We start from the raw sequence: 12928 nt of genomic DNA, 5'->3' as shown, positions 1-12928 counted from the left end.
GGTAAAACACATTCTGCAAATTCACGGAAGGGGCAGAATCCACCAGATGGAAAGGTAGGAGTTGTAAAGCCAGCAGCTTGGGCAAGCTGGAATTTAGATGCTGGGCATGTGGGTGGCTGTGACTGTATTTTTTTTTTCTCTGCAGCAGCTGGGGCAGAGAAATTTAGCTGCTAAACTCTACGGCTTTTGGTGTGCTGCTGGCAGACGTGTTGCAAGGACCTGTGACACCCTTTGCTATACCATCATCCCTGTCAGTGGAGGCTGCTGAGAGGTCATGAGATATAGCAGAGGGAAGACATGAAAGGTGAGAGGTGAGGAAGAGAAGAATTGCGTCCCTTTTATGTGGCTTTCGGGTGCTCTTGCCAATGGGCTAAGTGGTGGGAGTTTAAATGCCTTGTCAAGCATGTGGTACCCAAATGGCTGGTGTTTCCACGCTTGATCTGCCTGAGGCAGTTTGCAAATTACAACAGTGTTTTTGGCTGCATATGTGCTAAAAAAGGCCCAGACAGCTGAGCTGTGGGAAGTGGTCCGGGAGATAACAGCTCCATAATCTGACGGAATAGGGTGGCTGCTCTCTACTCTTCCGTGATGGCTGCCTCTGCAGGACATCCTGCCTCATTGGGGTTGTGCTTCACCCTCACTTTTCTCCTCTGCTCTCTCCAGCACCCAAGTCGCATCAGTGACCTCATCATCATCATCCCCTCCATCCTCTTCATCACTGGAGCCAACTTGGTAATACGCTGTGGTTGGGGAACATGACTGCCAATTTGTTGTTTATCAGTGTTCTCCCCTCTCTGTAGTCTCATGTTCCTTCTTTCCCCAACCTGAGAGTCAGAACCAACATCTGACTCAAGTAGCTGACGCTGTGTTCAAATAACTCAGATGACTCCTCCATGCATGATGCTGGGGCTATGGCAAGAGTAGCTGTGGACAAGGAGGCAGAATAAGCTGCTTTGACAGCTGTAGTGTACTATGTACTAGTATCTGTGTCGGAGTACCTCCTCTGCTTGCTGTGGTGGGATAGTAAGGGCAGCATTACTAAACAGAGAAAATGGTGCCCTTCCTGAGAACGAACTACGTTTACCAATGCCTGTGAACCCAGACGCTGCTGGCCACCTCATAGTGGAATGGGAACTTCTTCCTCTCCTTGTTGGCCTCCCAGACATGATGGAAGAGGCGTATTAGCAAAATGTAATAGAGACGGGGAATTGTGTACTTGTATGCACTTTAATCAATAGAAAGTGGTGGTTGGTCAACTTAAGGACTGAAATGTCACGTCAATATACTGCAGTAAAACTGCACTGATAAAACGACAATATACTGCAGTAAAACTGCATTGATGCACACTACAATATACTGCAGTAAAACTGCACTGATGCACATTACAATATACTGCAGTAAAACTGCACTGACACACTACAATATGCTGCAGTAAAACTGCCCTGACGCACTTCAATATACTGTATTAAAACTGCCCCTGGTGCACTTCTGTGTCCGGATTGGGCAAATGAAAAAATGTAAATAAAACAAAGGTTTAAAACAAGTAAATATAATATACCTTCCTGTCTCTTTACTAATACTAGCAGCGTGAGGATTCAAAATAGTTCATATTGATTGAGTGAGTTTAGTTCCCTTTAAAGAAGACCCTGGGAGACAGTTCACTTCTGCTAAACTCTGTAATTCTTTTCTCACTGCACAGTATACTGTATATTATTTTCCGGAAGCACACACACATGTAATTGCCAAGCACACTCAAACAAACACACAATCAATGTCCTAATGTTGACTTTTCACGTCATCATGAAGGGAGGGTGAGGGAAGACCAAGGAAGCAGTTGCTTTGAATTAATTGAAAACTTGACCCAGCCGCCGCAATGAGCACATTACTCGGTAAGTCTTTGCTTTATTATTAAACTTTTCTACAGTCTTAAAACTTTGAGCTGTGCAACCAATATACTGACGGCTGAATGATAGATCACATATTTAAAGTTTGAGTTAAGAAAGAATTTGATGGGACAAGACTCATTTCATGTAGTGCAGGGGTCTGCAAAGTCTGGCCCCCGGGCCACATTCGGCCTCATTTAACATTTTGTCCAGCTCACAGCTCATTCAGACGCTGGCACTGCCAGTCTGCTTGCTTGTAAAAAACCCTGCAGCTGTCGACAGTATTCACAACAAGTCCCAGCAAGCAGCAGACAAAGCCGTTCCCCATAGCCCCTCTTGCGCTGCCATGCTGTGCTGTGGAGTTGGTTGCTGGGACCGCCGGCATCCCAGCAACCAATGACGTCATCAGTGCAGCACCTCCCGACTCCTGCCTGCTGTTTATATAAGTGTTAGTTCTGCTTATAGCCTGCTTGTGTAGCAGCGGGCGGGAGCTGGGAGGTGCAGGAGACCTGTGCTGTGCTGTTACTGTCCCACACAGTACAGTAAAGACAGAAATGTAGGAGGAAGAGGGGTTAATGTGCTGGACATAAATGTGCCTCTCTGATGGGGACACACTTATGGGGGAGACGCTAAGGTGGACAAAGATATTGGGGAGACTCTGATGGGGATGCAGTTATGGGGAGACTGATGGGGACACAGTTATGGGGGAGACTCTGATGGGGACACAGTTATATGGGAGACTCTGATGGGAACATAGTTATGGGGGAGACTCTGATGGGGACACGGATATGGGAGAGACTCTGATTAAGACACAGATGTGGGGGAGACTCTGATGGGGACGCAGTTATGGGGGAGACTCTGATGGGGACACAGTTATGGGGGAGACTCTGATGGGGACACAGTTATGGGGGAGACTCTGATGGGGACACAGTTATGGGGGAGACTCTGATGGGAACACACATATGGGGGAGGCTCTGATGGGGACACAGATGTGCGGAAAAGCTCTGATTAAGACACAGATGTGGGGGAGACTTTGATGGGGACACAGTTATGGGGGAGACTCTGATGGGGACACAGTTATGGGGGAGACTCTGATGGGGACACGGATATGGGAGAGACTCTGATGGGGACACAGATATGGGGAAGGCTCTAATGCGAACACTCATATGGGGGAGACTCTGATGGGGATACGGATATGGTAGAGACTCTAATGGGGACACAGATATAGGGAAGGCTCTAATGGGAACACACATATGGGGGAGGCTCTGATGGGGACACAGATGTGCGGAAAAGCTCTGATGAAGATACAAATATGGGGGAGACTTTGATGGGGACACAGTTATGGGGGAGACTCTGATGGGGACACAGTTATGGGGAAGACTCTGATGGGGACACGGATATGGGAGAGACTCTGATGGGGACACGAATATGGGAGAGACTCTAATGGGAACACACATATGGGGGAGGGTCTGATGGGGACACAGATGTACGGAAAGGCTCTGATGGGGACACAGATGTGCAAGCAGACTCTGATGGGTGGAAACTTAGATGGGGAGACAGATGTGGTGGAGGCTCTGATGGGGACACTGATGTGGGGGAGACTCTGATGGGGACACAGATGGGAAAGACGACTCTGATGGGGATACAGATGTGCGGAAAGTCTCTGGTGGGGACACAGATCGGCAAGGAGTCTTTGATGGGAACATATATGTGCAAGAAGTCTTTGATGGGGACACAAATGTGGAAGGAATCTCTGATGGGGACACAGATGTGTGGAAAGTCTCTGATGGGGACACAGATGCGCAAGGAGTCTCTGATGGGAACACATATGTGGAAGGAGACTCTGATGGGGACACAGATGTGAAAGGAGACACTGATGGGGACACACATGTGGGAGAGACTCTAATGGGGACACAGATGTGGAAGGTGACACTGATAGGGACACAGATGTGGAAGGAGACTATGATGGGAACACAGATGTGGAAGGAGATTCTGATAGGGACACAGATGTGGAAGTAGACTCTGATGGGAGCACATATGTGGAAGGAGATTCTGATAGGGACACAGATGTGGAAGGAGACTCTGATGGGGACACAGATGTGGAAGGAGACTCTGATGGGGACACAGATGTGGAAGGAGACTCTGATGGGGACACAGATGTGGAGGAGACTCTGATGGGGACACAGATGTGGAAGAAGACTCTGATGGGGACACAGATTTGGAAGGAGACTCTGATAGGGACACAGATGTGGAAGGAGATTCTGATAGGGACACAGATGTGGAAGGAGGCTGTGATGGGAACACAGATGTGAAAGGAGACTCTGATGGGGACACAGATGTGAAAGGAGACTCTGATGGGGACACAGATGTGAAAGGAGACTCTGATGGGGACACAGATGTGAAAGGAGACTCTTATGGGGACACAGATGTGGGAGAGACTCTAATGGGGACACAGATGTGGAAGAAGACTCTGATGGGGACACAGATGTGGAAGAAGACTCTGATGGAGACACAGATGTGGAAGGAGACTCAGATAGGGACACAGATGTGGAAGGAAACTCTAATGGGGACACAGATGTGCAGAAAGGCTCTGATGGGGCCACAGATTTAAGGAGGGAATCTGAGGGAGACACAGATGAAAGGGGGGAATCTGAGGGAGACACTGATACAAAGGGGAATCTTGAAAAGGTAAGGGGGACTAAAATGGGGGCTCTGACATAAGGGAGAATTCTAATATGGACTCTGATGTAAGAGGGGACTCTGATGGGAGCAAATACATAAGCGGGGACCCTGATTTTATTCATTTATTTATAAATAACTTTTGTCCAGATTCTGATAAGCCCCCCACCCACAGACTTCCACAGCCACAGCCCAGGGTTGTGGGGAAGAGACCCTTGTCCCCATCAACATGGGTACAAGGTGCTTTAAGGTGCGCAGAGCACACCCTGCCACAAAGCACCCCCCCCATGTTGAGGGCATATGGCCTGGTATGGTTCAGGCGCTCGCTCACCCTACTCTTTCCTGACCTGCCAGGCTGTGTGCTCCGATAATGGTAGGGTATGCATCTAAGGTGGGAACCCACACCTTTTTTTCTATTTTGGTGTGGGGTGGCGGCAATTGCAACTGCGAGTCAATTTAAATGTGATTTGACGCGTTTTTTTTTTCTTTTGAAGTTTCATTTTTGCTGCAGCATGTTCTATATATGCTACAGATGCACCGCTTTACAGGCAGACTAAGGGCACCCCCCAGGCACTATATTTAAAGGAATTTTTCATTTTTATTGTTGCACTTTAAGCATCATTAAAATCACTGCTCCTGAAAAAACCTATCTTTGTAAAAAAAAAAAAAATTCCATTGATAAATGTCTCCCAGGGCAGTACCCAGACCCCCATACCCCTTTTATGGCCAATTACTTGCCTACTCATGTATCGCTGCCATAGACTTCAATGGAGTTTGCTGTTTGAGGCAGAACTTTTCCCCTATTCGGGCATTTTGCTGCAAACCGAACGTGGGGTGTTCGACCCATCCCTATTTGAAACGAAAAATACAACAAGAAGACACAGGACTGTTGAGCAGTTAGAATACTATATCATACAAGAATGGGACAACATTCATTTCCCAAACTTCCAGCAACTGGTCTTCTCAGTTCCCAGAAATTTACAGATGTTTACAGAGTGTTGTGAAAAAAGGAGGGGATGCTACACCATGCTAAACATGGCACCACCCCAACTTTTGTGGGATATGTTGCTGCCATCAGTTTCAAAATTAAGGGGTTTTTTTTCTTAAAATGGAACATTCTCTCAGTTTAACTGGGCTGCCTCCAAAGATGAGAAAAAAGAAAAAAGAGTTCCTTATGGTGTAATGGTTTAGCAGATACCGTATATACTCGAGTATAAGCCGAGTTTTTCAGCACATTTTTTTGTGCTGAAAATGCCCCCCTCAGCTTATACTCGCGTCAAGCACTTTTCCGCAGCAGAGAATGACATTTTCCAAACTGACTTTGGGGCCCTGTATCTCATACAACATATCCAAAGCTGGGGTTCCTAGCACCAAGTGGCCCCGAGATATGGGACCCCAAAGTTGGTTGGGAAAATGTCATTCTCTGCTGCAGAAAAGTGCTTGACATTTTCCGAACTGACTTTGGGGCCACGTATCTCAGGGCCACTTGGTGTTAGGAACCCCAGCTTTGGATTGTAGTGCTAGTTCCACTGGGTTTGCACACCAAATTTGGGGTTCCTAGCACCAAGTGGCCCCGAGATACGGGCCCCCAAAGTCGGTCGACTGTGTCCATCTGCAGCAATGTCATTTCGAGACCCTTTGGGTCCAGAGACCCCAAATTTTGGCTGCAGCTAGGGGGCATCTAGGTACCCTTAACTACTGAGTTTGAAGTGTGGGGGACCTATGGCTGAAATGGGCACAGTGAGACATGCAAATGGGCACAGTGAGACCCTCTTTTCCACTTACAGTAGCTGCGCATTTCTCACCCTAGGCTTATACCCGAGTTTTTTGTGGTAAAATTAGGTGCCTCGGCTTATATTGGGGTCAGCTTATACTCGCGTATATACGGTAATTGGATAAAATATAGAAAGAGAACATCAAATGCAATGGTGTACTCACATTTGTGAGGTTGCTGAACCCCTTAATGAGGGATCACATAACCCGGAGTGAAGGAGTGTACGGAATATGTCTGTCCCTTCACAGAGAAAAGCCACACTCGATGCTCAGTGAGGGGATCTGGATGATCCTATGCTCTCCGGTCTCAGGATTCTGGTGTATTCTAAGTGAAAGGTCTTTGAGACTTATGCTCTCCGAGACCTAATGGCAAAGTGATGTCAGCAGATGTGTCTAAATGTGAAGGAGAAGCTGAGAAATGGATTGTTCATTGATTCAATATTTATTGCTCACAGAATAATATAAAACACGTCTCGTGGCACTCCACTGGCCACTTCCTCAGGATGGTGCATAAAACACTTTAAACACCTGTGATCTGCTTCTCCTGCTGTTTGTAAGTGTGCTCAAATCTCTCAGTTCTCTCAGTTTGAACATTTGATGTTTTCTATTTTATATTGTGAATAAATAATGGGTTTTGCAAATCATTGCATTCTCTTTTTTATGTAGATTTTACAGGGCATCCCAACTTTTTTGGAATTGGGGTTGGATGATGTGTCAAAGAAAGAGTACTAGAGATAGAATAGTAAAACAAACAAAAAAAACAGCATGACATAGAGTAGCATTTAATTTTTTCAAAATGTAAAAATGTAAAGCTAATACTCTGCACTAAAATGTTGGTTCTAACAGTTGTTGATTCAGTACAAGCCATCAGCATCCTTCCTTCTATACAGGACCAAGCATGAACTCTCCACTTTAAACTTTGTCCGATAGGCACCCCTATATTTGTACAATGAATGTGTTACAACTTTTAATGTGCTTCATAATTAGATTATATTCTCCTGCTTTTCTTTCAGTGATGGCAGCTACTGAACTGAAGCCTGAGGTGACGTGTTCCATCTGTAAAAACATTTATACAGATCCCATCACCCTGTTTTGTGGACACAGCTTCTGCCAAGTTTGCATCACAAGAACATTTGACACTCAAGAGGACAGACAGGACAGAGAATACTTCTGTCCAGAATGCTTGAAGAGGTTTTCAAGACGTCCAGAACTACAGAAGTCTACAAGATTATGCAACATCGCTGACCATTTCCATTCTGTTGAACCCAAGGGAAAACAGCCTGAGAAGGTCTGCAGTTATTGTGTCAACTTTCCAGTACCTGCTGTTTCATTGTGTCTACACTGCGAAGCTTTTCTCTGTGTTACGCATAAAGAGAAACACAGTAGGTCATCAGAACATGTCCTCGTCAATCCCACCACTTCCCTGGAGGACAGAAAGTGTCCCATCCACAAGAGGATCCTGGAGTATTACTGCACTATGGATGGTACCTGTATATGTTCTCACTGCCTGACCTCAGATCACAATGGGCATAAAGTGAGCACAATAAGTGAGTTTTTGGAGCAAAAGGCAAAAAATCTGGGACCGATTTTGGAGAATTTGTCTGCTAAGAGAAAAGAAACTGAAGCAATGATTGAGAGTCTGCAGGATAACAAAAGGAAGATAAATGAAAAAGCAGATGGTGTAGCTGTGAGAGTCACTGCCATAATGAGAGACATCAGGAGACAGCTAGAGGATCTAGAGAAGAGAGTATTAACTGAAATCCCAAGGCAAAAACAAAAGATTTCCCTCTCAATCTCCAACCATGTCCTGCAACTAGAAAAGGAAAAGTCTGAACTGCATAAGAAGATCACTCAAATTGAGGAGCTGAGTAGAAATATTAACCCAATATCTATTTTACAAACTCCAGATGTTTTGGTTAGTTCCTTAAAGGATGAACATAATTTGGACACAGGGATAGGTAGCAAATTGATACATGATGCAGGTGATCTGGAGATGGATGTGGTCTTTGAGACTTTGCATTCAGGGCTATCAAATATTATAGAGGTTGTTGGAAAAGATGTCCATGCGAAGGATGCTCAAAAAAGTTCACTCTTTGGTGGCAATAAAAACATAGGAAAGAGAAATGTTTCTAAGGAAGCGCAAACCACTAAAGGTGAAACAAATGCTCAAGTTCGGTCATATTACCCATCAAGAGCTCAAATTAAGTCTAAAACACAAAATGGTCCCCTCATACCTGCCAATAAGAGCAGCACCACAGAAATGTTACTGGATGTAAACACGGCTAGTAACTATTTAGATATCTCAGATGACCTAAAAACTGTCTCCAGGTCAGACGTTTATTTAGGCCGACCAGAAACACTAAAGAGATTTCAAAGTCCTCAGGTTTTAAGCATCGGAGCGATTTCCTCTGGGAAGCTTGTACTGGAGATGGAAATCAGTAAAACAAAAGGGTGTAGTGGTGACTCTTTGTTTATAGGAATGTGTTACCACACCATAGATAGAAGAGGATCCCAGTCATTAACTGAAGGCAGTAGCATTGCCTGGGGATTATGGATCAAAGATATAGCATTCAAAGTGGTTAAAAACAAAAAAATGGAATGCATAAGGAATGTGTCTTCGCAGAGAATAAAACTCAGTTTGGATTATAAGGCTGGTCAATTGTCCTTCTATGAGCTGTGTGAGCCCACCAAGCACATACACACCTTCACTGCCGCCTTCACTCAGCCCCTCCATCTTATAATCAGTTTACAAGGTAGTTGTTGGGTGAAAATCTTAAAATGATCCTAATATTAAAAGTGACTCTTTGCCTGAACCAACAGGACACAGACCAGCATTGCCAATTCATATTGTTTTTATTAAAAGAGTACCTTTTGTCATGAATTAAAAAGAAAAAAAAACCCTTCTACTATAAAAATTATCAGGCAGCTTATAGTTTGTCATTATGATACTATATAGAGAAGAGTACCAAGTTTGAACATTTGTATTGTTATCAGATATTATGTATCAATGTGAAAGCAAACAAAAGTGTTTTAAATAGGACAGCTGGTAAAAAATACAGTTCATGCTTCAGTGCCGGGCAAGGGTCCTTTGGCACTCAGGGCAAAAGATGCCAAAGTGCAAGGACCTTTTCAAATGAACCTGCACAGTACAAGTTCACTTTTAGTAATAACAAGGTGAGATAGGGTTTAGAAAGAGCAGCATGAGCATTGGGAAACAGAAGTTTGCGATGACCTTCTTGGTGGCAGTTGGGGTTCAGAAAGAGCAGCATGAGCATTGGGAAACAGAAGTTTGTGATGACCTTCTTGGTGGCAGTTGGGGTTCAGAAAGAGCAGCATGAGCATTGGGAAACAGAAGTTTGTGATGACCTTCTTGGTGGCAGTTGGGGTTCAGAAAGAGCAGCATGAGCATTGGGAAACAGAAGTTTGTGATGACCTTCTTAGTGGCAGTTGGGGTTCAGAAAGAGCAGCATGAGCATTGGGAAACAGAAGTTTGTGATGACCTTCTTGGTGGCAGTTGGGGTTCAGACAGAGCAGCATGAGCATTGGGAAACAGAAGTTTGTGATGACCTTCTTGGTGGCAGTTGGGGTTCAGAAAGAGCAGCATGAGCATTGGGAAACAGAAGTTTGCGATGACCTTCTTGGTGGCAGTTGGGGTTGAGACAGAGCAGCATGAGCATTGGGAAACAGAAGTTTGTGATGACCTGCTTGGTGGCAGTTGGGGTTCAGACAGAGCAGCATGAGCATTGGGAAACAGAAGTTTGTGATGACCTGCTTGGTGGCAGTTGGGGTTCAGACAGAGCAGCATGAGCATTGGGAAACAGAAGTTTGTGATGACCTTCTTGGTGGCAGTTGGGGTTCAGAAAAAGTAGCATGAGCATTGGGAAACAGAAGTTTGTGATGACCTTCTTGGTGGTAGTTGGGGTTCAGAAAGAGCAGCATGAGCATTGGGAAACAGAAGTTTGTGATGACCTTCTTGGTGGCAGTTGGGGTTGAGACAGAGCAGCAGCAGCATTAGCATTGGGAAATGGAGGTTGATAATGACCTCCTTGATGGCAGACAACCCCAAGGTGCATTCTTTTGATCTCCTCTTATAGTACCCATTGATAAATAGTTCTATGATCCCAACTTCATTGAAAAAAGTAAATTTACAGCCACTAGACCTTCAGGAAGATTTACCCCCTCTTTATGACCAGCTTTTGCTTTTTGGCACTGCGTTACTTTAACTGACAATAGTGCAGTCATGCAACACTGTACACAAATGGAATTTATATTATTTTTTTTAACAAATAGAGCTTTCTTTTGGTGGTATTTGATCACCTCTGCATTTTTTTTTTTGTTTTTTTTTGGCGCTATAAACAAAAAAAGGCCGACAAATTTGAAAAAAAAATAAACAATATTTTTTCATTTCTGCTTTAAAACATATCTAATAAAAACATTGAAAAACAATCAAATGTCTTCATCGGTTTAGGCCAATATGTATTTTTCTACATATTTTTGGTAAAAAAAAATCCCAATAAGCGTATTTTGATTGGTTTGCACAAATTTTATATTGTCTACAAACCCCAGGAGAGCGCTTTTCCCAGGGGTTATCTAATGCAGGGAAGAGCCGCCGAGGGACCCCAGAAGAGGAGGATCGGGGTCACTCTGTGCAAAACGAGCTGCACAGTAAAGGTAAGTATGACACGTTTGTTATTTTAAAAAACAAAAAAAACAAAGCTTTAGTGTCAATTTAAGCTTATGTAGTTTCAATAGTGCTTTAAATATTAGGAACATCATTTTAAAAATATTTAAAAGCATGTGCTTCCCTGTAATGGTGCAAGCCAGGTTAGCTCTAGGTTCTGGTAATATGGGTAAATGCTGTGGTTTAGGTTTAGCAAATCCCGCTGGGGTGGAGGATGCCTGGAACGTGGCTTCAGAGATCACGCAGACGGAGACACTCACTCTTATGTGAGCACGGTGATGCTGAGCAACTTCTTCTGTCACATAAGGCAAAAGGATAAAGCCAGTTGCTTGTGTCATCAGTTGAATGGCAAATCGGCTTCAAAGAAGACACCAGATTGGGACTTGTCTAATAAGGTGGAGCTGATAATGTAGAGGCTGAGGCTGCAAAAGTAAAAGTAATTTTGTGGTGGATACCAATGTCAGTGGAGGTCACAGAGGGGGAGAGTCATTAAAACTGGATCAGAATCTGGTGTAACTGTGCAAGGCAGCCAATTGGCTTCTAACTTGAGCTTGTTCAATTAAGCTTTGACAATAAAACCTGGAAGCTGATTGGTTTCTATGAAGAGCTGCACCAGATATTAAACTCTCTAGTTTTAGTAAATCAGCCCCAAAATCAGTGTCATCAGCGGGGGGGGGGGGGCTGACAGTGGCTGGCTGAAGCACCGAGTGGGTCCCCAAAAAGCCCCAGGTCTCACAGTTCTATTATTAGCCCCGAGTGCCGCCGCTGAGCAGGGACCAATCTGATCCTGAGTGCAGCCGAGTGTAATAGCAGGTCCAGCCTTCTGGAGCCTGCATCGCTGATGGACGTCCCACTGGTCCAATGTCGGGACTGCGGGACTTGTGACGTCCATCATAAGGCGCTGCAGGCTCCAGAAGGTGGGAATTACAATGTGACCGCCGCGACACTGTCAAAAGATCCTGACCCCACTCGGCGCTCAGGCGGGTGGCTCTCCTCTCCTCATCATGGCTCCGGCTGCCTGGAGTCTACCCTACACTGTGTGATGAGCACCCTGCTGAGCTGCAGGGGGACACCTGAAGTCTGGTCAGGTAGGTCAGTGTATGTCAGGTAGGTCAGTGTATGACAGGTAGGTCAGTGTATGTCAGGTAGGTCAGTGTATGACAGGTAGGTCAGTGTATGTCAGGTAGGTCAGTGTATGTCAAGTAGGTCAGTGTATGTCAGGTAGGTCAGTGTGGGTCAGGTAGTTCAGTGTGGGTCAGGTAGTTCAGTGTATGTCAGGTAGGTCAGTGTGTGTCAGGTAGGTCAGTGTATGTCAGGTGGGTCAGTGTGTGTCAGGTAGGTCAGTGTATGTCAGGTAGGTCAGTGTGGGTCAGGTAGTTCAGTGTGGGTCAGGTAGTTCAGTGTATGTCAGGTAGGTCAGTGTGTGTCAGGTAGGTCAGTGTATGTCAGGTAGGTCAGTGTGGGTCAGGTAGTTCAGTGTGGGTCAGGTAGTTCAGTGTATGTCAGGTAGGTCAGTGTGTGTCAGGTAGGTCAGTGTATGTCAGGTGGGTCAGTGTGTGTCAGGTAGGTCAGTGTATGTCAGGTGGGTCAGTGTGTGTCAGGTAGGTCAGTGTATGTCAGGTAGGTCAGTGTGGGTCAGGTAGGTCAGTGTAGGTCAGCGCGTGTCAGGTAGGTACTTCCCCCCCGGTGCTGGGCTCGGACTTTGGGCTGAAGCCCCTGGTTTTTTTGCCACCTAGCAACACCCCTACCCAAAACTTTAGGCATGTGTGTTACCAAAGAATGAGAATGTGAACATCAAAGTCTTCTTGATCCAGGACACAAAAGCAGTACAATCAGCCACCACCCACCAAATGGATGTAAAATGGTGGGTCAGGGAATATTTGTTTCTGTTCTGAAGGTCTTTTCAGGGACA

At 45.2% G+C, this 12928-nt stretch overlaps 1 protein-coding gene across 1 annotated transcript; it reads left to right on the top strand.

Moving 5' to 3' along the window:
• The first annotated feature begins 1792 nt into the window (after positions 1-1792).
• LOC141110368 (E3 ubiquitin/ISG15 ligase TRIM25-like) lies at positions 1793-9877 on the top strand. Its single transcript, XM_073601676.1, has 2 exons — positions 1793-1889; positions 7349-9877. The coding sequence occupies exons 1-2, from the start codon at positions 1874-1876 to the stop codon at positions 9115-9117; spliced, it is 1785 nt and encodes a 594-aa protein (XP_073457777.1). The 5' UTR covers positions 1793-1873; the 3' UTR covers positions 9118-9877.
• Positions 9878-12928: the final 3051 nt, after the last annotated feature.

The sequence above is a fragment of the Aquarana catesbeiana genome, linkage group LG10 (assembly GCF_042186555.1).
Source record: "Aquarana catesbeiana isolate 2022-GZ linkage group LG10, ASM4218655v1, whole genome shotgun sequence".
NCBI classification, from domain to species: Eukaryota; Metazoa; Chordata; class Amphibia; order Anura; family Ranidae; genus Aquarana; species Aquarana catesbeiana.
Note: the sequence above shows the minus strand (reverse complement) of the source record. Positions and strands in the feature narration are given on the sequence as shown.